Raw genomic sequence first — 25,419 nt, 5'->3', positions numbered from 1 at the left:
GGTATATTTCTTGAACATTCAGTCACTGGTTGTATGTTTAGATAAAACCAGTTTTGGCAGCTTATGAATCATAATTGTTTAGGGAGTGACTTCTATCGACCTATGCATGGTTGCATAACATTCAAATCAGCATTAGCTACTGAACCAATAGTTGTGTCTGAAAAACTGAAACCTGTATGGTCTGAAGTTGCACACTGGAGAACTATGACAAGGCATCTAATTGGTATCAACATACAGTAGAACTGGAAATTGAACTTCTCACTTTCCTTTTTCAATCTTGTAAGTATAATAAAATGTACAGTACTTTTAAAAAAAGGACTGTAACAGAGTGTTCAATAATGATATTTTCTAAAATAATTCCATTACTTTGTTGACTGATTCTCAAAAAATGTTCAGTTGGCGATTGCAATTCATGAGAGCCTTACTTTGATGTGTCAGTAATTATTAGTTTGTCAACTTTTCACTCAATGGCAAGGCGACCTTGAGCCAACTCAATGAAAATCTGAGTAAAAATCCATAATTTACACCTCGTGCTTTTGTAAACAGCACACGAGTCAGACAGGTCTCGCAGACTGCATCACAAGTGCACAAAAGACAAAATCACAGTGACATACAGGTATCATCTGAATACATATTTATTAGATAAATATTAGGTTGTCACATCATCTAACTACATACAGTTCTGCAAGACTAAAAATCACAATTAGTTCCTTTATTTTCTCACCAGTTTAGAATATGAAATGATTGTACATACAATGTACAAACAGAGAGACAATGGCCACATTGCATGAATCACCTTAGGTTGTATAATTTTTCCAACTGTTCATGATATCAAAAATTGTACAAACTATGGATTGGTTACAATCTTCTGGACCCGTCCCTCCCACCGTGCTTCTCCCTCATCTCCGAGCAGTTTTCTTTGTAACCGTTTTTTTTTTATTGTTTGTTTTGCTTTATGTATTTTTTAATTTTTTAAATGTATTTGTTTTTTAAGTTTTTAGCTTTAGCACCTCAGAGTATGCAGGTGACAGACTAGAACATTTAGGCTAAATATTACATGTAAAACATTGCTGTCCCAGTTCCCGTAACAAAAGAGGTGAAAGTATAATACAGAGTGGGAACAAAATGCTGAGCGATACCCACAGACACTAACTAACAAGTTTCATTTTCCATATTCAGCCACTTCCAGTAGAGGGGTTGCAAGCTTTTTATTATTCTGAAGAAACAATGCACATTCCCAGGGAAAATGAATACATTTCTGTTCACATGTCTCTATATTAATTTACATATATACAGGCATCCTTGGGATGTTTGACCTGGTCTTAAAATCCTTTCCAGGTCAAACTAGCGAACGTGCCCTTCCTTTTTGTTTTTTTGTTTTTAAATTTTTAAATTTTTTATTAACTCGTTTTCTTTTTTCAACTGTTTTTTCTTTTAAAACAACATCTCCCCCCAGAGAAATGTCCCTTTATTGTGATTGTGCAACTACAAATTAGGGGTGCTGCCTTTTTCACCAATTTGAAAAGAAGAAGAAAAAGACTGAAATGATAAAGACTTCCGTGGGATTGTTTAAAAGTTTCAATTCAGATCGCGAAGAATGAAAACACACCAGTGAACTGTTGAAAGCACAGACTTTTGATTTGATGTTTCCTTGTGACTAAAATATGAAACAAGTTAGGGCTCTGAATAGGAAAAAACAAATTCCTTTTATAACATTTAAAAATAATGCGTACATGAAATCAGGATGGTCGATTCAGCACAATGCTACAATTGAAAGAAATTGGATTTCTAGCCTTACAGATTAATAAGAAAACCAGTACAAAATAATTTACCAAGAACAAAGGGGATAAAAATGTATATGGTCTCATGCTTTTTTAAAAAAGCCAAATTTTTTCTATAACAAAAATATAAACAATATCATGAATTTCTTTAAAATATGGTTGTGATATATCTTTAAAATACCACTGACAATTAGCAACAATTATGATATTCACATAGCTCACTAATTACACTGAAAGCCAGCTGACACCACATAATTCGAAACCCATTACTGTTCAGCATCACTGACAAAGGTCAACATAAATTCATGAGCAGACAACATTGATCATTTTGAATCAATACATCGTAGCATGAGGGAAAATATTGCTTCGAACTGAGTGCAACGTCTGAAAACTGAAACGATGATACACAAGCACTTTGAGCTGATGCAAGGAAGGGGACAACGAATATTAGGACATGAACAGGTGGGAAAGCGACTCGGGGGAAACGACGATGACCTGCGATAGCTTATGAAATGCTTGGGCTGGCTACGCCCCGGCGTGGAGACGAGACAGCCGTATGCTGGTTTGGGAGCATATGTGGTTAAGTTGGACGACTAATGATCGAAGGACAAACATTATCAAGATGATACAAAAATATTCACAATGATATTTACAGTACGATAGCATTTCTTAAAAAATAATACATTTGCATACAGAACAGCACTCTTTTTTTAACATTAAAATGAAAACAAATGTGGCAAAAAGAAAGAAATCTGCACCAATACTGCTTTGAAAACCACTTCTTGAACAGCAGTGATGGATAAACTGTCCTCTCCTTTATCTTTAAAACCAATATTACATCCAATCACACTGACACACACACACTCACACACTTTCAGTCTTTACAGGACCAAGCAAGCACAAACATTTCCATTCTCATCCCTCTAACTTTGGTGATGTTGAGCAGTTTCCCAAAAGGTTTATGTATAGTTTAATTGTGCAGCAACAATAAAAAAAACATAATAAACATAACACAGTATATGCAGCAAATACATGATAAATGTACTGCTGACATCAACATCATCCCTTCAATGTTAGTGTTAAATAAAATCATACTAAACCTGACAGAAAATCATAAAACAAGCAAACAAACAAGGTCTGTGGAAACAGCAACTGATAAAAACCACACTATCTTTTGTTATCACCACTTGGAACAGCACTAGACAAGGGCTTGGCACACATGCACTTTGTAGATTACTTAAACAACATCATTTAACCGGGAAGAGAGATGTAATTCAGTAAAACTCCTGACAAGAGAAACACGATGGCTCATGCAGAGCTGATGGAAGGAGTTGTAGCAGGAAGCGACAAAGCAGGAGCGTCACAGGAACCCAAACCTTGCACGTTGTACCTTATGTTTCCAATGAAATCCCTTCTTTGTACAGGGGACAATAACTTTACAATATGTAGATGGACAGATATGCTACTCTGTTATGAATGTTGTTTGGTGTAATTGGGGCAATTTTTTTCATTTTCTGCTGTCGAAACCAAAAAGGAGGGACATCTATGTGTTTAAAAAATAGCACAATCGTAGACAAAGTGGATGCCGATCAGTCCCAAAAATATTTTTTAAAATCTTGGCAGAGGAGCTTAAATTTGTTTTAGAAAAAACATTTTGTCAAAGATGGACACGTTGATCTTATTTTTTGTTTCTTTTTGGAAAGGCTGATTTTTGTGTTTTTGCGTTGTCAGAATCTCTTGTGCTTTTAAATGATGTGTGGTGGACAAAAAAGTGCGACTAACCAGACCAGTCAGGGAATGGAGCTGCGACACCAGGAAGCTGTGGCCTCTCAGATTGGAATAAGATAAGACGCACTGGCCAGATAGCGCAGGTTTTTTCAGTTATTTTTCTGTTTTTTTTTACAGTGAATTCCTTTTTCTTCAGAAAAGGAAACAAAACACGAATAAAAAAAATGCTACAACGCGTTCCTAATAAGCACACATACACATGTGTGTGACATTTAAAAAAAAAGAAAATCAACTGAGTATAGCTGCACAGTTCAAAGTTATCACCTCTGGGTGAGAGGGCAGGGAAAACCCTTGCCGTGTCTTTGAGTTGTAACCTCTTTCAGTCAATCTGTGCTGGCGAATGAAAGTTGTACAAGAGGAAGAAGAGAAAGGGAGTGCATCTTTGTGTTTATCAAGTACTGAGTGACCGCCTTGGGATCTCAGGGAAACTGCAGCAGTCAGTGATTATATGTTTCTGAATCGCCTCAGTTGTTTTCAAAGAGCGATAGAAGGTCATCGTTGCTATTGCTGGGGAGGTCTGGGGGATCCAGGTAGGACAACAGTTCATCTGGGTTAGCGAGCTCTGGAAGAAGCTGTATGGTAGAAGGAAGGACAACAAAAATTTGCTATGTAAGTATTCAAGGAATCTCCTTGCATCAACTGTTAAATATGTCAGATTACAGATGTGAAGATTCTGATTGTTTCAGAGGACTTACGTCTAAGGACGGCTCAGGCATGTCTGACCCTGCTTGGCTGTCCAAACTGCTGGAGGGGTTGAAGGCCAGGTCGCTGTGAGGGTGGTTGTTGGGGCCGGGCTGCTGTTGTTGTTGCTGTTGTTGCTGCTGTTGTTGAGGAGGTGGAGCTTGTCGTGAGGGCTGAGGAGGCCCGCTGTGGTGTAGCTGCTGCCCTGATTGGCTCCCAGGGTGTGGAGACGCGTGTAAACTCTGCTGCAGTGGACCATGCGGTTGGTCATTGCCAACAGAATGAGGTATCTGTAGAGAAAGAGAGGGGGAATAATTCAGAATAGCCATATACGTCTTTCAACCTGTTTCATTTTGTGACTGCTAACAACCTCCAACAAACACTTTAAATATAAAGCTAAAGCCATAATTTGGCTAGCTCAGCTAGCTTGGCTAAATTTATGAATATGTAAGTTATATGGAAGTGGAGCCAATTATTGGTAAGTTTAGTTATTCTGACTCAAGTTGCATATTTAATTTAGCTGTAGCCAGTAACTGTTTTTTATGCTAAGCTATGCTAACTGGTTGCTGCCAGTATTTTCCCACTTTTATAGTTAGTCTATATACAAAGTAAAGCAAAAAGTATACATTATGTAACAAAATATGACAGAGTCAGTATATTAGGAATTGTTGGTAAACTCACTGTGTCAGGCATATTGTGGGACAGTGGCTTGTCTTGTGCCATCAGGTTGTTGGGCATGTCAGGTGGGTGAGACAGCTGGGGACCATGCATGAAGTCATTCATTGACGTACCACCAGGGGTCCCGTGAGGGAAATCAAAGTTCCCATGGCTCTGGTAACTGTTGCCTAGACACAGACAGAATATGTTTAAAATTTTTTGTTGTTGCTCTGCTTTGTTTGCATAATTCTGGGTGCTACTGTACTTTTTGTACGTTTGAGCTACCTTGGCTTCCGTATTCGCTGTTATTGCCTCCTTGCCCAGAAGGAAGCGATGGGTATGGTGAGGGTCCGGGGCCAAGCTGAGCTATCATCTCCATCACATTAGGCATGATCATCTGGCTGGGACTCATCGTCTTAAACCTCTTTGCCAGTGGTCCATCTGGATCTTCTTTTATGTGAATTTCTGATTTTATAGCCACCGGCCGCCAACTACACGTCGGGTCAATTGTCACTTCCTCAAACTCAGAGCTGATAAAATGTAGATGAAATCAAATAGTTAAGTTAAAAGAAAAATACATATGCATATAAGATTGCACTGATGTTCCTATTTCTGCTTACTTTTGAATAGCATTCAGGATTCCCCACATGTACTGGTCCACCTCGAGTCCTTCTAACAACGCAGTTTTACTGAGGAAAAAAGAGAAATAGTATTTAAGAAAAAGTCATCTAAATAAGGCAAGTGCATGTACTCCTTAGCATTTTAACTCCTTAGACATACTTGCATACAGGACATCGCCATGTTCCCCGCTCACAGTTCAGTTGTAAATATGATTCCAAATCAAAACACTGCAAGAACAAGAAAATAGATTTTTTGAATGTATATTTCTATTTGTTTGTCACTTTTACTGTGATGGTGTATCCTTGAAGTCTTACCTGAACATGTTTGCAGTCATGCCCTCTTGCTGGAAGCTGTATTCGCCGGAAGGTGATTGGACATTTGAGCGAAACCTTGATGGCTGTCTGCTCCACGCCATCCTCCCCGTTTAATGTGGTATTGCCCGACGACGCTGCCACGCTACTGAAGTTCCTCTTTACTGTGAGGCAGGAGAAGAAACACAGTGAGTAAACAAGTACAGAGCAATGAGGACATAAGGGTGCAAAATGAATGTGAATACCTTTGGTGATGCAGTGCTCTGCAGGCAGAAGCCTCTTCTTCAGTAAGCCTTGGAGGACAGAGCGAACTGAGGGCCGATGGACCAGTTGTAGCACAAACAAGTGCGACTGGGGGGAAAAAACATCTAAGTGACTATCAAAGACATTCTCCTAAGGTGTATCTGTTTTATCCATTCTTTACTGTTTGATCAGTTGTGAAAAAAAAAAAGGAGACATGACAGATCCCTTTTGTTATTTTCTTTCTTTTAGCATTAAATATCATCTGATGGGAAACATTTTGCATTTGACTTGAGTGGATTTGTATGAACCTGTTGATTTTTTTCATTAGCTCTGGAAATGTGTGTACTCACACAGCAGCAGGCAGTGACTGTGATCTGGATCGTGTTCCTTCCAGGCTGGCATACATGTTTCAAGTGCAGGGGTTTGTGGGAGGTCTTGTTGTCTCCCCGCTCGATTGTGAGCGGCGTGGCGTTGACGCTGACTTGGACAGATGCCGGCCAGTTCGTGTTCATCTGACGGTCTTCGTGGTGGTAGCACTTAAACTGCAGCTCCAGGTCCGACCTGCACAGATAAAATATAAAGCGGTTACGGTTATGGAGGGTTACTGTATGCAATACATGAGTTAGAATAACGGGAATTCATTCTCACACATTAACAGGGAAATTTTTTGAGGTAATATATAACATTAATTGGATGCTAAACTTAGGATATAATCTCAGCTTGGCAGCAGGAGAAATCCTCATATCAGGACTCTTGACTTGAATTGACTTTTACTTAAGATAGTGATGAAGGAAATTGCAATACTCCAGAAAATTCTGAAAATTAATGCCTTAATGATCCTTACTTGTCACGTTCCTGGGAAAAGGGTTGTTTTTTTTTTAAATCTAATGTTCTTGGCTACTAATGAAAATCAATAAGAGAATATTTACAGCCTAAAAGACCCATATAACTGTTAAAGTGGATGGGGGAAAAAAGCAGTAGCACATAAATATGCGTTACCTCCACATGAGTGTCTGGTGTACAGAGGGCCGTAAATGGAAGACGTGGTTGCTGACAGCCAGGTTATGTTCTAGCCTGAAGGGCTCTAGGACTACTCCATCCCGCACTGGGAACGTCAGACGCAGTTCCTCGTTGTGGCTTGCTGTTTTTGGAGATAAGAACCAACCTTAAATCACAGACTTAAAAAAAAGTTTAAAACGCTTGAACTTACTGTTCATTGATTAATTACTGACCTGGTGGGGGAGGGAGTGCGGTGATATTTGGTTTAATGTCAGGAGGGAAGGGTGGCTTCACATCCTGGTTTGGCGACAGGTACGGCGGGATGTTACTTCCTGGTGTCATTGGAGGAGTAGGGTTCCCTGGCACAGGCGAGTGAGGGTAGTTCCCCACTGGCCTTGGAGGCTATATAAAACACAAATTGAGTTGTAAATCAACTACTTAAATCACTAAAGAGTACATTCAAGTATAATGTAATTTTAAATTTTAATAAACTGGTACCAAAGTAGACTTACCCCATTCATATTTCCCTGGTTGTACTGATATCCACTCCCAGAGAAGTTATTTGTTTGGCCATTGAAAGGTGGCTCTTGCTGTGATTTTAATTAAACAAATAATTTGTCAAATTTACACCATTATTAGCTAAAAAAAATGTCAGTGAGACTTTGATAAAACTGCATATACAATATGAAATACACCATCACATTTTTATTGAATAGCTTTAACACTGCACCTTATAGTACTGGCCTATGGCACCACTGGGTGGTGGGTATTGGCCTTGCAGCTGCTGTCCTGGCATCCTCGGGCCAGGGTAGTTGGGGGATGGCAGCGGCCTGGAGGCATTTGGTGTGGGATATTGGCCCTGCTGGTTAGGGAACTGGTTGTTTGGTCCATACTGCTGCCCACCATAGTTTGGCTGTGGAATCAGTGACCGGGACATACATTCAGCATATAGCAACGGAGCTACATATTTAAGGTGACACTGTTGAATCCACTCACCTCCCCTGGGTACGGTCTTTTTATGCCTTGCATACCCATGCCCTGAGCCCGAGGACCTGCATAGCCTTGCTGAGGCATTCTTTGACCGTGTGCCCCAAAAGGCCCCATGCCTTGGCCCCTGGGTTGGTTCATTCCCATTGGAGGCCCGCTCATGTTGGATGCATTCATGCCTGTGCCCATGTTTCCAGGAAGGGATGGAGGGCCGCGGGGTCCTGGCTGGTTCATGAACTGACTGTTGTATGCCTGATTTGGCCCCATCTGGAAAGAGGAACTCATCTGAAAGACAAAAAGAATTTGATCAACCACCTCAGACTTGACTGTCAATATTACGCAGTTTCTGTTGAATCAAAAGATTTTATAGATAACAAACAAACAAAACAAAAAAACTCCACCAGAAAGAAACAAAATGGTATCAACATCTGAGAAACAGTTTGTTTGCTTCTGTTGCAAATAAATGTGGTACTCCAGCTTGCTATTGTTAGCATTAAAGGGATAGAGCCAAAAGTCAAAGTTGATGAATTCTAAGTACCGTAGTCTCACACGTGCACAAAAGGCAACAGTTTATGCTATCAGTTTGTGCGTCATCCTACCGGTCCATATTGGTTCATGTCCTTATTCTGGGTTTCCTGCAGGGCAGCTACAGTTGCTGTTGCAGTGGCAGTTGCGGTGGCAGCAGCAGCAGCAACTGCAGCTGCGGCGGCAGCAGCGGCAGGCTGGGTGAAGTCAGAGGGAGGACGGGAGTGCGGAGGGATGCCCATTCCACCGGGTCCAGGATTCGGCCCTCCAGGGTAACTATAAGAATAAGCAAAAAGATATTAAAGAAGTTCTAGAGAAGAGAATTAATTAAAGTAATTGTCTGAATTAGTTCTTTAAGCATTTTTAATCACTCCAGTGACCATCAGCAATCCATCTACTGGTTACTTACTTGCCACCAAAGCCTCCTCCTCCAGGGTAGTTGGGTCGACCGTACATCCCCTGCTGCATATAGGCCGGGTTTGAGTTGCCTTTGTTGGGGAACTGCTGCTGCGGACCGGGGAACTGAGGAGAGTTCATACCTGGAGTGTTACCAGACATACCCGAGGCCATAGGGTTACCACCAGGGTTCATGGGATTGTTACTGTTGGCCATGGGATTCCCCAACACCTGTTACACATTAGGAATAGAGGGAAAAACACATGTAAATGTTTCACTGATTTCAGATGAGGTTCAATTCAGAATACCACTGCCAAATACACAAATCTGCAGGTGGTATTATTACAGCTATTAAATATAAAGACTTGGAACAGGCACATTTTTACTCTCAAGCAAAAAGGGGATCTCACCTGGCTCTGGGAAGTGTTGGTCACACCCCACACAGTGGTCACCACAGACACTGAACCAGGAGGCTGGTTGGTGTTTTGCTGCCAGGGAACTGAGTCATAGGGAAAAGACCCATCTCTGCAGGGAATAGAAAACACATTTCACTTAAGCAAAACAAAATGGTTTGCCAAGCAGCACAAGTATTTACAGTATAGTTCTAGTAAGTATGTTTGCAACTGCTGAAAGACAGGAAAAGGCAAGTTATGTGGTTAAGCTTAAAAAAATATGAATGCGTCTTTTTCTTCTTCTTCTTGAAAGGCAAATGGTTGAGTTACTGTTTGCCACTATTGACTGTGCTAAATGCAGTTTGTCTGGCAGTTTGTCTAGCCACTGATCCATAAGGAACAACGGGCCTCACACAGAGAGGAAGGGCTTTCCCCAAGGGCCCAGTCTGTCTGTTCGCATACCCAACACACACAAACACATCTCACACACAAGCCAAAAAGCACAGCAGTGAACACTGACCCATGTGAGAGGCTGGGCTTCATGGAACTCATGGGGGGCTGCATGGGCACTTTTCCTGGAGGCTCGTTCTGCCTGTTCTTCTGGTGACGGAGGAGGAGGAGGCGTCCAAGCTCCTCACACCACGAGGAGAGGAGGGCTGGAAAGAGAGCAGAGTACATAAGTACTATTGGAGACCTGTTAGAAATAACTACAGAGGTACCACCCTACTATTGCAAGCACTTAAGAACAAAAAAAGCAAAACACTTCTGAGCAAAAGTTCATGTTAAAAATCCAAAAAGCAATGGCCTGACTGGAAAAAAGTGCACAAAAATAAATATGCATTGTACCCTATGGCACAACTGTGGAGCTATATTCTGTGCAAGGTACCTGCAAAATGGAACAAGCAAACAGTATGTAACAGTGCAACAACATTAAACACAAAGACATCCTATCATTCATGAGATGTGAAAAACAATGTTTGCTCAAGAGTGATATGTTTACAGGTTGTTATGATTTATTTATTTAGTAAATAAATTATTTATTTCAAAATTAGGGCGGTTTATTTTCTGGCACTTGTAGTTAGTGAATAAGCATATTTCATGTGAGGGAAAACAGGAGTGTTTGGGGGAAATGCACTAAACAGCTTATATTCATACCTCACACAAGTGCACACTGGGGCCATTGATTTATATCAACTGTGCTTATATTTACGCTAATACTCACATAACCACACCTAAATGTCATTGCATAAATAGCCATGTGCGACCCACATGCACAGGCTCTGCTATTTAAAATATTTTTATCCTGTTACTTTTTGTTCAGTTTAATTTAGTTTGAAAAGTCTACCCGTGGACAGAAATTTCTAAATCATGATTGTGTTTGTTCTAAGAAATGTTGGAACATTTTAAGAGCCCAAAGCCTGTACCTTTAAGCTGCAATATAAAGGATCAGCCTAAATCCTGCATGCCACTGTAGCTCATGGCCACTAGGGTTCACTCTGGGCCTGCAAATGAATTCCAGTCCTTCCCTTCTCCCCACCTACCTACCACTTGGTTAGGTAGCTACCACAGAGTGCGTTTGATCGAATCATATGCTTTTCATCTGCAGTGCATGTGTTTGTACTGTGCCAACTACAAAAGACTCACTTTTCCCTTTTCTCTCCCTCTCACTTCCTCTGCCTCCTTCTAGCCTCTCTCTGTGGCTGTCTGAGGAGAAAGGGAATGTGGATTCAATCAAAGAGCAGGGCAGCCACCTCCTCTTATGATTCACAGCACTTCTAGGCTGAGTAAGGAGCGGGAGGGGTGGGTGAATCAGAGTGCTTGGTGATTTCAGCTGCGGTTCGCGCAAAAAAGCCACGTCAATATGACAGCAGAGTGTGCGCGCTGTCCTCGCAGGCAGATGCACCCTGCTGCCACATGCAAGGGTGGGCTGCCACATATTACACGCACACACACACACACATACAGATGCAGACGCACAAGGGAGAAACAACCGAGATTAAAAATAAAGAAAATACAGAAGGCTGAATGAATCAGCGAGAGAGGAGACATCAGTCTAATGGGGCTGATAGGAAGGAGGAACAAACAAAAGCTTCTGACTCCCATCACAAACATGGCAACCCAGACATCTGACCACACATGGCTGCTTGCAAACCATACAAGCTTACCAGCACACTCAGACAAGGAAAGAAACAGCACGAGCTTATAATAACACACACACACACAGGCGTAAAATAAATAGGACACAAGATGTCCTCTGAGTGTGGCGAATTTTCCGAGGACAAAACTGAGTTTCTGCTTCGACACACAAACACACACCTTCTCCTCTCAGAGCACTGCACCCCAAAAGGCACCTCCTATCCTTTCATTTGAACACTGAGCACACCAGCCTCACTCTGTGTAAAGATGAGGGCTGGAATACAAAAGACATGTACAGATGGTGCCAGCAGTCTCCTTGCTTCTCCCTCTCCTCTCCCTCCCACTCCTTTAAAAGCAGCACGGGGCTCAGGCACAGAGGCAGCTGGGTTTTTCCTCTTTCCCACCCGCTCACGCTCCCTCTCTTTTTCTCTCCTCCTCCTCCCCCTCCTCTTCTTGGCAAGGCAGGTGCCAGGAGACAGGCTGTGCTGTTCCTCCAGAGAATTGATCTGACTTTACCACGGCTGTGCTTTAGTTGACGGAAAAGGCCGCTCAGGTGCACTTTCTGCTAAAAGCATCACGCTCAAAGGTAAAGGTGCAGATTCCTGAGTTACTTTTAATTTGATAAAAACCGGATCCAAGTGTGGCTAATAGGTTTACGGGTTTCACATCTATGTTAGTACGTCCTGCAGTGTTTTTAACAGCACCCTCCCTCTCCTCAGACCCCCTTCTGATGGAGAGAGTTTTCAATTCAAGGGCCTGGCGACCAGCCAGCATGTTACAGCTCAATTAGGTCCCATTATTCTCTTCCAACAAGGGGTAACTTGCACTTCTTCTATGTTGATAAACATGTCTCCACAATTTATCCCATAGCTGTGCCACTGTGGGGCCGTCTGGGTAAGCAGACAGCGTCCCTGTTTCACGCCGAGGCCGACATCAACAGCCGCAGGACATAAACAACAACCGTGTGGAACATAGCAGAAAGATGACAATACATCGGCTATCTGAGAGAAACAGGAAAAAAAAAAGAGAGAGAGAGAAAAGGAATCACAAGTGTTGCCACTTAAAGAATTATTCTACCCCATCATTAGATAAAGGGCTTATCTCTGCACAAAATTACCACCTCCACTAAGCACCAACCGGTTTAAAGGAGAAGCCCTGTCATTGACTCAGAGGATAAACTTCAGGTTTCAGATGACGGGAGGAGGAACAGCCAACTCGTTTCTCTTCAGTCGCTCCCTCCTACTCGTCCTACACCCAAACACGGCTCAGGACAGTGCAGATGAGGAACACAAAAGGATTACTGTTTCTCCTCTCCACTCCTCCCACAGACGGCCCTTCAATAGACTCATCTGTCTCTCTGAGAAGAGCCAAATCTGGAGATAATTGTCTCAGGTGTTGCACTTCCAAATCTCAAAGACCATTCTGGAGTGAATCAAACTGGCATTTTGTGCTAGAGAGCATCCTTCTGCCATGTTTACATTGGTCTCCCTGGCGGCAATGAGTCTCTGCCTTCCATAAGGAGACAAGGCTATCCTGTTTGCCTCGTAGATGGTCCCAGGGGCCCAGCTGAGTCTGAGCCGTATTGATATTCTGGTGCTCAGCTGCCCAGCCTGATGGTCAACCATGGCGAAGGGTGGTAAACGCATCTGCTGGGACTAGATGGGTGGTTCAGTGATTGGGTCTGCAGCTTCCAGCTTCACTTGCTGTCATAAAGCCCCAGGGAGACATGACAAATGACATGGACTGCATCCCTGACAGTTATTCAATGCTCTATCCAATGATAGCCTAATGCTCCCCCAACCTTCCATCCATGGCCCATGCAGACACGAGGCAGAGAGATAAACTGTGCTGATTAAACACTCTGATTTGGGCTCTGCCGTGCTCTCCCGAAAACAAAGAGCTTTTAATAAAAGGTCAGTTAACCCAGATTGCAACATTAATATTTTTGTCATTTGACTGCAAAGTTAGATGTTCATCTTTCGAGATATCTGTATGGAGGTTGATAGAATTTATTTTGTGCTGTTAAAAGATTCTTAAAATTTTGCTCATTTCTAAGAGTTTCATGTATCAGTTTGCTGTAGGCAACAAGGCAGCTATATAGGCATGTGTTAAAAAAATGACAGTGACTACCATATACTGTTATGTAGGCCAAGTGGCTGCACTGTAGTACCTTAACATGTGACTATCAGTGCTAGAGAGATCTCAATTAAAATTTCAATTGCAAGGTTGTGTGTAAAGTTATTTGCTTTTTGGGACATTAGCTTATTTTTAAGGTCTACTTTCTTTCTGCACTAACAAGGTAATTAAACAAAATATTCTAACACAGTTAAACCAATAAAGGTCGGTTATTTAGTGAGTTAGCTTGCTGCTAACCAAGCTAGCCAGCATTACCTTCTAATCTCAGTTTAGTAAACCGTATTGATTTTACACAGTACATGTGCACGTGCAGTCCTTTTACACCACAAGGCATTTTCCCATTCACACACGTGTATACAGCACATTATTCTATGCATCAGAAGCAATTTGGAGTCCAGCAGCTTACTCAAGGACACACTGACATGCAGACTGGAGGATTCAGACATTGAAACGTCATCTTTCCACTTGCACAGCTGCCCCACTGTAGCCACCACAGTGGTGATGCCCATGCCCAACATACCATGGACTCATCTATAAATACAACACAGACCAATCAATTTACAAAATCTGGAAATAAACTCGGCAGATGTTCCTGTGTCAATATCATTCATCCAGTAAAATCATCCCCAACGCAAAGCTTCTGCCCGCCAGACAGTACCAACTTACCAACTGTCACTCATATTACAAAGTAAGTCAAAGTATGCAAAAACAAATACCGTGATGAATAATAATATTAAATTAATAAGAACAAAATACATCTTTTTTTGCAGTTGCTACTGGATGGCAAAAACTTCCATGCAGACTTCATGTATGCTACAGACATTAACACTGTATGTCATTACACAGTGTATATTAGTGCTTTTAAGAAATTGTTAAAAAATAAAAAAATTGAGCACCATAATGATTAAGGACCATGTGCTACAAGGGAGAATATAACCTTAAACACATGAATAGCTGCTATTACAAAGGTCACCCCTACACTTGCTGCTGCCTCAAGAATAGTTTCCTCTACTCCTTTTCATTTTCTACCTCCCTCCTTTTCCTTCCATTATTGGCAGGGCACTGCAAGGGAGGCAGCAGGTAACGCAGATGCCAAGAGTTTCTATGATCCTCATCCGCACCCGTTCTCTGCCTCCCCCTCCCTCTGCTCTGTATGTAATAGACACCTGCTCCCTTGTCAACCCTGGAGTCCCACCTGGCATTGTCCCACATGGTTTGGTCACTAACTTCCCCACAAACGCACAGCACATATCCTGTCATCACGTCAGAGTCACATTATCGACAGTACTTCCTCGCTTATTCCCTTATTAGACATAGGAGTGAAGTCCAATTTTCGCAGTAAACCTGTCGTAGAGAATCACGACCCCTAAATGGCTTGTTTGAAGACGTTTAGCCAGAAGGGCTGAAAGGAGAACAAAGACCATGAGCAAACTAACAAGAGCAGCTCTAGTGGGCTGCACTCTTTGGTTTCTGAGAGCGCTCTATTCACATTCGATTCCGCCCACCCTCCCTCCTCTGCCCAGAAAGGATTGAATGGACACAAGCCTCCTGCAGGCCAAAGTCAATTAAAAGAAGACAGAGTCTAGGGAGCCCCGGTATCCCTGGTTACTGAAAGCACCTAAGAAGCCATGCAAAACAACCACGTTTAGTTTTAGCCAAAGAATCCCTCACTTATGTGCCTCATGTAGGTTTCCCAGAACTATAAAACTCTGGGATTTTCTTCAACATATGTATGGAAAACTACATGAATAAGTAGTTGCTATGGCGTCGCTTATGAAGGCCCAGTCACCGCTGAGCTCTCCTGCGTAAACTGCAAGCTGCATCGTAAATCATCTCCCGCTCTGCCTGACATGCACACAGTAACCAAAGAGCCACGGATGCCAACCTGGCAGGCATCAGGTCTCTCTTTGTCTTCACACAGATGCCACGAATTATTCATTGATGCCAATTTGATAATGAAATGGAAGCGACATGTTCGTCATGCAGGCTTTTTCACCAGCAAGGCGAGTGTATAACAGGTTACGGACCTGTCACCCCACGACAGGCCAGAAGATTGCTACTTGTTCATCCATGTCTGGATAATTAGGTAGAAGCTCACAGGTGAAACACCTTAAACACATGGTGCACATTTCACTCCCTTAAACTGTTGACATTAGAGGCAAACTCGAAATGGGGGCTGTCAAATTAGTTTGAGATTTTAAATTTGGGTGGCTATGCAACATATTTGAGGGTTTTCATAAACCCGATGAGGTGGGGATGATGTATAAAGTAGGCACATGTTGGTATCATGGCTGCTACACGGCATCAAAGTTAAGGGGCGATTTCACATGACTGCTATGCATCTTTCATTGAAAGATGAAAGTTAGTGTTAGCAATGCAAGATCAGCTTTGATGTGGATTGAAAGTATTAGTGCTAACAGCTATAAAACAGCATGTCTGTGTAGGCCAGACAACTGCCTCCTGTCTGTACCTCATCTTTTGTTTTTTACATTATTCCCTCTGCCACTCTCCCTCTCGGTAATATTGGAGTCTTGTCAATGAGTACTTAGGCCCGTTGCCTCACGGAGAGCCAGACTTGCTGGCTAGGTTTTATGGCCCATTTCAGAGCTGCCCTGGCTTAAATACAGCCTCCTGCTGGCCACATGGCCACAATGTCGTGCCATGTCCATCCGGCGAAGTGAAGAGGGGGGGACGCTTGGACTCCCGCCAAAAAGGTTTTACTGAGGCCACAAGCATATGTGGCCATGTGGAGGCAGGAAGACAAGGAGGTTGCTGTTTTAACATCCTGTGTTCCTTAATGTCGCACCAATGGTGCTGTAGTACATTTAAAAAAATAAAGTTTATAATAAAATATCCAGCTAACCTCTTTGACATGCAAATGTATCTATCTATATAGAAAATGCAGGAAATTTAAAACATGTATCTTCAAAATAATAGCAGTGCTCTCAGATTTCAGATAAGGATTTTCAGATAGGATTATGATTTAGGACTAACTGGATGCCAACTGGAACAAGATACAATATATGCCACAATCTCCAGATGATTAATGCAGATCTCATCAGTGGGACTGTCATTTCTTGGTCATGGTAACACAGAAACCAACCCTTGCCTAAGCAGGGCAGTGTTTTAAAAGATAATCTCCTTTGGCACATGCAACAAATCTCTTCCATTTAAAACAGGGCACGCCATTCAGTGTCTCTTTTAAGCATGAAGGTGGAAATCTAGCATTGCACCCCCTGCTGAGGATTAGTACTCTATGCATTAAAGCCAAACATCTCCCCAGCGTCAGTGTTTAGTCTGTTAAAATATACATTAAGATGATTGGCAGCAAAACTCCTTCCAAACCTACATCTTTATGTCTTAATGTGGGAGTTAAGGTCTGGCAACAAAAGTGCCTGAGGTCAAGTTTCATAGCTTTTTTGAAAAACTGTTCTTAAGATCTGTCACAACTAAAAACGTGGACATTTTTTTTAAATTAATCTTGTGCTATAAAAATCAACATTTTGTTAAAGTCACACTTGCATTGCATGGCTCCTTAGCCAGAAACGAATAATCAGGACTGGATTATCACACAGTTATAATGCTGTAATTTTATTCTATTGTATTGTGCTGTGTGAATAAGTTAACTAAACTGAAGTCTCAAGACATGCTAACTATACCGAAATTGGTGGAAATCAAAGGAAATATGCAGAAGAAAGAAAAGTAAAACAGCAAATATGTTTATATTACTTCTAGTTAAAGTAATTACAATTTGAAAACAAGTAAGACCCAGCAAATGATGGAAATCCTCTTTATTCGATGAAACGCATTTCACTGACTAAAAATGGCCAATATACCAACAGAGTGTTGATCTAACTGTAGAGTTCTCCAACCAGATTATCAGTTGAGCAGACCTGCAGAGAAGCAGCTTACAGGGGCCAGACTGTTTCCCCAAGCAACAGGCTGCTATTAACAAAGGCCCAGCCTTAAGCCCTTGTCTACAATGATACTAATTAGCAATGGAGCAGATGTGCCTGGAGTTGTGCCCACCTCAGGGTGCTGGGCATGGCCGGCAGTGTCGCGACTGCATTCGCTGGTGGCTGATTCACCTGTGACCTTTACACAGTAGGCCTGGGGTCAAAGCTTCTTTATAAATACAGTAGAAGCTGACACTAGTGGAACCTGGGTCTGGTCTTGGCACCCCTCTAGGCTCATTAGAGACTTCCATATGTGCAACAGATCAGGATTTGAATAAAAAGCCCCCTCGTGATAAACATTCAAGCCAAACGGAAACAATGAAACTCAAACCTGATCCAAGCCGACATTATTCTGACACTGAGTGCTTCTTGGTCTTTGATGATTTTTTAAAATATTATACAGTGCTGTCCTGAGCCACCCCTTATTTCTTTATATTTTGCTAGCAAAATGCAAAATGGGTCCTGTGATTTACCGACACATTTACATATACATGGAAATAGAGTACACAGGGCAATTCTAACAAGCTTGTAAGTCAATACTTGGTATGGCCACCTTTATTCTTTAACACAGCCTCTTATGCAAGCTTCCTTATAATTTCTCTGGGAAGTCTTCTGACAATTTTTGGCGTTCTGACAGTGGGCTGTCAGAACGTTCTGACAGTGGCCTGTCAGAACTCTTAATGTTAATTAAGAGTGTGAGCAGGCTTCTCCCATACAGTCATTCTGTCGCTGCTATTGATTGGCTATGTTGCTGCTATTGCTACTGACTGTGTCCCGTCCAATATCTTGGCAGATGTGCAATTGCCATCCCTATCTTTAATGACCATGGCCCTTCCACCCTTATTTATTATATTATATTATGATGCCCTTGTATACACCCCCACAATGTTTCCTGTAACTTCTACATAGTGGAGGTTTTTTTTGCACCTTTGTGGTCTTGTTATCTAATTTCGCTGTGCAGGCAACTGTACAATGACAATAAAAAAAGTTCAAGGTCAAGTTCTAGTTTTCCAGGCTTTCTGAAGGATAATCCTGTAGCGCTTCTATGGATGTGGACTATCTTTTGTTGCATTCTCTGAGAAGATGATCGCAGGTTTAATACATTAATAGTGTGTGTGGGATCATTGTGATGCTGAAAAATGAAGCCAATTGGACACTTTCTATATGATATTTTATAGTATATAAAAAAATTTGATGCTACTTTTCTGCATCAGTTTTGACAAGAGCTCCAAAACCACTGACTGAAATGCAGCCCCAAACATGACAGAGCATCTACCATGCTTTACATATGGCTCTAGGCACTCACTTTTTACCTCTCCTTAGACCTCCTCAGTACATATCGAGGAAAATTTGAACCAAAAATTTCAAATCTGGATTCATTATTACATAAAACCTGTTGCCACTGATTTTCAGTCCAGTTCTTATGTAATTTGGCCTCCTTTCCTTAAGAATGACCTCTTGGTAGCTACCCTTCCACAAAGACTATTTCTGATGAGATTTTGGTGAACTGTAGATGGATCAACTGAAGTGCCAGATGCATCTCTCAGGTTCTGTGTCTGGTCTTTGCTGGATTTTTCCCTATTTCTTAAGGACATGACTTTCAGATACTGTTCACCTGCTGCAGATTTGTAGCCGTGCCACTTCTTCCTTTGCCCTTCATTTATCCAGTTTCCTCAAACTTTTTAAGGACGCACTGCACACCATGTCAAGTTTTTGGGTAATAGGTCTTTAGGAATCAGCTTGTTGATGCCAAAATACTTCTTTATGTCTATCAAACAGTTTTCTTTACATTCAACTAAAGAAATGGCAACAAATTACGTGTTCTGTGACAGGCTGATAGTAAGAAAGTGCTTAAAATACAGTTCAAAACGTTTTTTTTTTTAGTTGACTGTTATTTTTAGACACAAGCGTTGAGTTAGGTGTTTTTTTTCATGTTTGAACAGTTAGGCCAGTGGTGTGTTTTACCAAAGAAAAAACATTCCTTTGAAAATAGTCAGGTACAGGGACTGGACTGAAAAGGAATGACAGAACAATAAAAAGTCCAAATGAAAAATCAAAAGACCTTCAGAAAGCCTGTAAAACTACTTTAAAAAACCTTTTAAAATCACTTACAAGAAAGTCTGACTCCTTGGAAACAAAATATAAAGAAATGACGGGTAGTTCGAGAGCAGTATTGTACAATTGACTGATAGTGTGGAATTTTAAACTAGATTCCTGCAACAATTTTATCATCTTTTTTCATCTATCCTATTCTATACAGTCCATTTATTTCACAAAGTGTATTTTGTATTACTATTTTCACATCCTCTACTCATATCCATTTTACTATTATCTATATATAAAACGTCAGTATGCTTGTTTCCGATCGATAAAGTTTCATTGCATAAGTCTGAGGTACGTGCAGCTTACCCAAGTCTTACTAACTTGTTTACAAAAGTGGGTATGGAGAGGTATAATGACTTCAGGAACAGCTGATTATGGTTTGGACAAAAAGCCGAGAACATAAACATGAACTGTGACACAAGCAAGATGGCAATACATGTGCGACATGCTTCATACTGTAAAACTCAGACAGACAACACAACAGCAGCTACAACATGAGTATGTTTGCTTGGACTGAGCCAATGGGTTTCTGTGCACCACTTTAATATATGGCAAGTACCTGAGTCAGACTGACATCTCCTGCAGCAGCTGGTTTCTGTAGGGTTCAAATTTTACAATTTACTTCACAAAATATTCATTATATGACACACATTTGATTGTGAATTGCTCCCCTTTACAAACAAAAACACACGTCAGTGACCAGATGGTAAAATATATCTTGTACGCCACTGACTACCTGAGAATCAGCTATGACTGAAAATACTACTATAAGCAAAATTATGGACATTTCTTACTGTTACGTCATGTCATTCCCACCTGAATAAGACATTTCCCTAATTTCTTCAGTACATGAAGATGAAGTGCTTTCCACCTTCGCACAACTCCCTAAAAAAGGACCAAATGTATGATTACTCGGGGGAACTAATCAAAAATTAAGATAAAATTAGCTGCTGCAGTCTGCTCTCAGTTGGTCTTGTTTGTTCTGTCAGATAAAGAACAGCAAGTAGGCGGAGGCCCTCGTGTCCCGCTTTGACATGAGGAGGAGAATCCACCCACAGTAACACCTGGCAACTACATGCAAATTTAAAACTAAGATTATCTATATTTTCAGGTGCGGATCACACCATGAAATAAGCTTTGGTTTTATAAAACAGTACAAAAAAAGTCTAATTATTTTCATAAGAGGCCCAGTGTTTTCCTTCAGCAGCACTTATAATATCACAAACTGTATAAACCACTACAAAACTTGAGACTCTTTTCCTCATTCTGTCTTCAGTCACAGTTTAACATCTGTTATTTGGAAGATTCAATATCAAATGCGATCAAAGTCCCATTTGAGGTTTCACAATATAACGAGAAGTGTAAACACACTACAGCCTATAATTACCTACAGTGCATTTTCTTTGATTAAAGTAAAGCAACAAAGGGCCCTGCACTTTCCACGAGTATACAAATGGCATCAGCAATCGGCATGCTCCAGCGTGCTGTTATTTTGATTTGGAACTCGAAAAACTTCAAAGAAAAAAGTCCAAAAGTGCAATTTCACAACTTGGTGTGAACCCCCCCCCCCCCCCCCCCCCCCCCCCCAAACATGTTCAATACAAAGAACAAGAGATTCATTGAAGGTGACAAAGCAACAGTTATGAACAGTTGGAAGTGTGGATGCCTAGTTTTTGTCTTACCATGTTGGTAATTGTCCCAAAGACACATTTTTAGCAAAGAATTACTTGAATAATTGCCCAAATGCTGTACTGACTGACTGACTTTGCTGCACTGCTAAACAAAAACCCTCTCAGTGGAGAGAAAGCCAACAATAAACAACCGAAATTCTGGAGACCGAAGTGTTCGATTGGCGTCAGTGGGAGAAAATAATTACACCTGACTCTTAATCGTAACAAAAACTTCATTTTGCAGTTTGTGCTAAATACACGGTGTTGGGTTTGACAGGTGACGCAGAAAATAAATATAGTACAGGACACCACTTAATCACCACATTAATAGATATGTAATTTTATATTAGATTGTATTATTTTATTAATTTAAATCACAACAGCTGTCTCATGCTTTATATTGTAAGTTATGATCCTACACCAAGAACCCTTCAGTGCCTGATACTGGATAATGGGAAATCTGCGATACCCACAATAGTGCTTTTACTGGTATCTCACTTGAGTCGCTGCAGTCAGATTTTTAAACTGAAACCTGTTGCTCCCGTTTAAACTCTTGGACCGTGACAGAACAGTGAACTGAACCCAGTGAATTCCTTCATGTGCCTCAGCAGTGAGCCTGGCTGGTTGCACTGTGTGGCACTGAGGGGAGTGGGTGTGATAAACTGCCAAGAGTCTCGTGGAAAAACGCTGCCTCAAGTAGGTCAGAGCAACTCAGAGAGAGATAATCAAGGCCATTTTGACCCCCTCTGTGTGAGCTGTAAGTGGGTCAAATGCAGCAGTCAGCTGTTGCAACTCTATCACGCGGGGCGCTGCGAGGCACTCGTCATACTGTCAAAGCCCATTCCGTTAGTTTAAGACATGGCAGGGTGCCTGCTTGCACCCACCAATGCAGGAGTCAGCCTTCTATCTGCCCTCTAGGGGTGAAATAATGTGAAGTTCCTGTGAGTAGCAGCAGCAGCAACAGCAGTGGCAGCAGATCCACCTTCCCTCTTGTCACTGAGTACACCCTCTACAAACACAGCAGTCTTTATCTGTTGTCTCCTCCTTTTGACAGCTCACAGCTTTGCAGCCCGGTCCTCTTCGCTGTGGCAAAGACTCTTCCTCAGTCTCCTCTCCATGTCTAAAATGCCACCCACATTTCTACCAGACTAACTCCAGCAATGTCCCTGCTTATTTCTCACTCTTCATTGAACAGAAAAAAAGGGAACTCATGTGTCTAGAAACACTTCTGAGCACAAATCTGCAACAGCAGAACAAAGACAGCCTAATCTTTGCACTACTGAGGGGCTATTTTAAAGCTCTTGCTCTGTGTTTCTCTCCATCCCTCCCACCTTTCTCTCTTCTCTATAACATTCTTCCTCTCTCCGAACCCCTCTCCTCCCCTTCCCTCCTTCTTTCCCCCCTTGTTTCCCTCGGTGTCTGAGGGCAGCAGCTTCTGTTTTCCTCTCTTCTCTCCCTGCGTGTCCAGTGACTGACTGCACAATACACATCAATTATTCATGGCTGCTCTCTGTGTTTCGCAGGCAAAACCAATCACAGATGGAGTCACTGCTAATGGGCTCCTGCTGTACTTGCCACCGGCTTCTTTGCACTCAAGCAACAAATACCCCAGAGACAATGAGAGGAAAAACAGGGATAAGCTGTTAAAAAAAGAAAAAAGAAAAACAGCAACTTCACACAGCACTAACAGCAACAAGAAGGAGAGCAGGACACGCGTTTGTGGTCAGAGGAGAATGCAGGTACGCATCGTGACAAAAAAAAAAAAAAAATCACCAAAATTAGGAACCGGCTTCTGCTGCAGGAAAGGGTTAAAAGACTGAGAAGGGGGTGGGGAAGGGGTGATGGTGGTGGTGGTGGGTGGGTGGGGGGGGGACAGAGAGCTTGAGAGAGAGGGTGGGAGGACAGGCAGAGAGGGAGAGAGAGAACCAAATGCTTATCTCCTCACCTCGGATGTATGCAGCTGTTATTGATGTATCTTCTTTTTCTGTCTAGTGATCCATTGCTTGCTCTCCCAATACACACATCACACAGAAGCAGCCACAGCCACTTCGCCAGAAGGGAGAGGGAGAGAGAGAGGGAGGGAGAGAGAGAGAGAGAGAGGGAGGGGAGGAGAGGAGAGGAGAGGGGAAAAAAATGCAGGCAGCTCACATTTCAAACTTGCAAAGGGGGGTGGTGCCTAATGTGCTAGACAGCCTGTATCTTGGCCTGAGTCCAGAGCAACGAGTAAAAGAAGCCTCAATCAATTCATTTAAAGCAACATTTGTTGCAGTGGAGAAACACTGCGGGCCCCGTCAGAAACGGTTCAGGCAGGTACACGAATCTGCGGTTTCAGCCCTCGAACCTTCTCTTTGCAATACAGTCGACTTAATCCATCAAACTAGTCATTGTAATTAAGGGGCATGGAAGAGGAGGGGGGGAGGAGGCTGGGCGTTGTGGCTTCCTGATGCGCAGAGGGTTGGTATCAGCGAGGGAGGGGCCAATTAGACCACATTTGTCTTTCAGCACACATGAGCCCGGGTAAGCTTTTGGATAAATAATTACACACTTATAAAACATGTAAACTGTGAGTACACAAGCCACCTGAGGCAGCGCAGGGGCTTCCATTGTCATCCGCTAATAAAAGTACTTGCACTCACCACAAGCGAGTCAAATCGGGTGTCAAATTAATGAAACTGATCTCTTGCTAAAAAAAAAATTGCAATAAGCATTTAATTAGAGACATAAGGTACAATGTAAATCAATTTTAGTATGCAAACAACCAGTTTTCTTGTACAGTAAATTACAGAGCCATATGGGGCATAGCTGAAGATGCTACACCTCCTGCTGCCACAGACATAATAACTGCAACAACTACAAAGGAGGAAGGACAGACAAGCTCAACAGCTCTTATCTCTAGTCTCTCCTGTCTGTATTTGCTCTCCTGGTATTTACTATCAGCTAAGTGCACGGCGGGTGACTTACAGCCCAGCACCCCTGCTGCAAGTTAACACATCAATCACGGTTGGCTGGAAGACTTTCACGTCTAAGTGATTACAAAGTACAAAAACCCCCCACACAGATTGTCCAAAGTGGATACAGTGTGGATTTAGTGATTCTGTAACCAGGCCTTTAAAACTCATCTTTAAAATACCACAATAACTGGAGCCAAAGTCTGTTTTCATATCCATCTCCCTTATTTTACCCAAAAGTTCCCCTAATGTGGTTCCCCGAATCTGTATTTGGCTTTCTTTATGTTTATGTTAGCTTGCTTGAGAATGATAACAATAATGGGTTTAAGACTAGGTATCACAATAGTGTTTATCAGTGCTACCTGCTTCAGGATCTGTGCACGCTTACATAAAAAAGGGGTATGTCATGCATCATGTGACTCTTCTTCTGCACAGAATAATGCCTATGAGTGCTGTGTCCTCCAAATCATTAAAAAATGTAACAGTAAAACGCAATGCTGATGCAAATAATATGAGATAAACGCAGCAGAAAGTCGTTAATCATGGAATTTAGTGCACAGAGCAGTAAAATAAACATTTTAATTTCAGTTAATATAGTTATTTTAACGCTGAGTGCACTCTCTGTGCTGCTGTTCATTTCTACTGTGAAGGCTGCACATTAGAGCTCTGAAACTTTCGACTGGATAGATTTCTTCACGTATTTAAACATTAGAAACGGTTACTGTCTCATAGGCTACTTAAGGAGATGTGTCATCAGATCAAAGTGAAATTTAACGTATTGATTAAATTTAGTTATTTAATATGTGTTCTAGTGCCTGTAATTTCAGCAGTGTGAAGTAGACTTAGCAGCAGATTAGAACCAAGTGTAAACAACATCTATACATTTTCTATGTCACCAAGTGAACACATACAAACTCTAGTGCTGAGCATCATTCTTTACTTTCACTAAGGTACGGGTTAATCAAGTTGCGCATTTAAAATGTATTCCCTCTGCAGAAAATCTATAGTTCTAGTGACTCCATTGCACTTATAACATGCTGAAAATAATACAATTAGTAAAAATGTGGTTCTTCCAGCCTAGACAGGCTG

The 25,419-nt window shown here is 41.7% G+C and overlaps 1 protein-coding gene across 4 annotated transcripts in view; it reads right to left on the bottom strand.

The window, feature by feature from the left end:
• Positions 1-611: 611 nt before the first annotated feature.
• Positions 612-25,419, bottom strand: part of LOC309713521 (zinc finger MIZ domain-containing protein 1-like) — a 110,025-nt gene continuing 85,217 nt past the window's right edge. For 3 of the 4 annotated variants that reach the window (XM_082545210.1, XM_082545209.1, XM_082545211.1), the window contains 18 exons: positions 9,902-10,037; positions 9,400-9,514; positions 9,003-9,220; positions 8,668-8,869; positions 8,078-8,353; positions 7,812-7,994; positions 7,594-7,671; positions 7,315-7,483; positions 7,082-7,223; positions 6,433-6,643; positions 6,085-6,190; positions 5,843-6,003; positions 5,688-5,755; positions 5,528-5,596; positions 5,193-5,437; positions 4,932-5,095; positions 4,265-4,540; positions 612-4,141 (listed from right to left, as the gene is read on the bottom strand). In XM_082545210.1, coding sequence (XP_082401336.1) covers positions 4,034-4,141; positions 4,265-4,540; positions 4,932-5,095; positions 5,193-5,437; positions 5,528-5,596; positions 5,688-5,755; positions 5,843-6,003; positions 6,085-6,190; positions 6,433-6,643; positions 7,082-7,223; positions 7,315-7,483; positions 7,594-7,671; positions 7,812-7,994; positions 8,078-8,353; positions 8,668-8,869; positions 9,003-9,220; positions 9,400-9,514; positions 9,902-10,037 — 2,927 coding nt within the window. In that variant the 3' untranslated portion in view covers positions 612-4,033. Of the gene's footprint in view, positions 4,142-4,264; positions 4,541-4,931; positions 5,096-5,192; positions 5,438-5,527; positions 5,597-5,687; positions 5,756-5,842; positions 6,004-6,084; positions 6,191-6,432; positions 6,644-7,081; positions 7,224-7,314; positions 7,484-7,593; positions 7,672-7,811; positions 7,995-8,077; positions 8,354-8,667; positions 8,870-9,002; positions 9,221-9,399; positions 9,515-9,901; positions 10,038-23,327; positions 23,701-25,419 lie in introns of those variants that run through there. The other variant, XM_082545212.1, reaches the window with a different exon arrangement.

The sequence above is a fragment of the Aulonocara stuartgranti genome (assembly GCF_965226115.1).
Source record: "Aulonocara stuartgranti genome assembly, chromosome: 8".
Lineage (NCBI taxonomy): Eukaryota > Metazoa > Chordata > Actinopteri > Cichliformes > Cichlidae > Aulonocara > Aulonocara stuartgranti.
The sequence above is the reverse complement of the archived record's forward strand: the minus strand, read 5'-3'. Positions and strand labels throughout refer to the sequence as shown.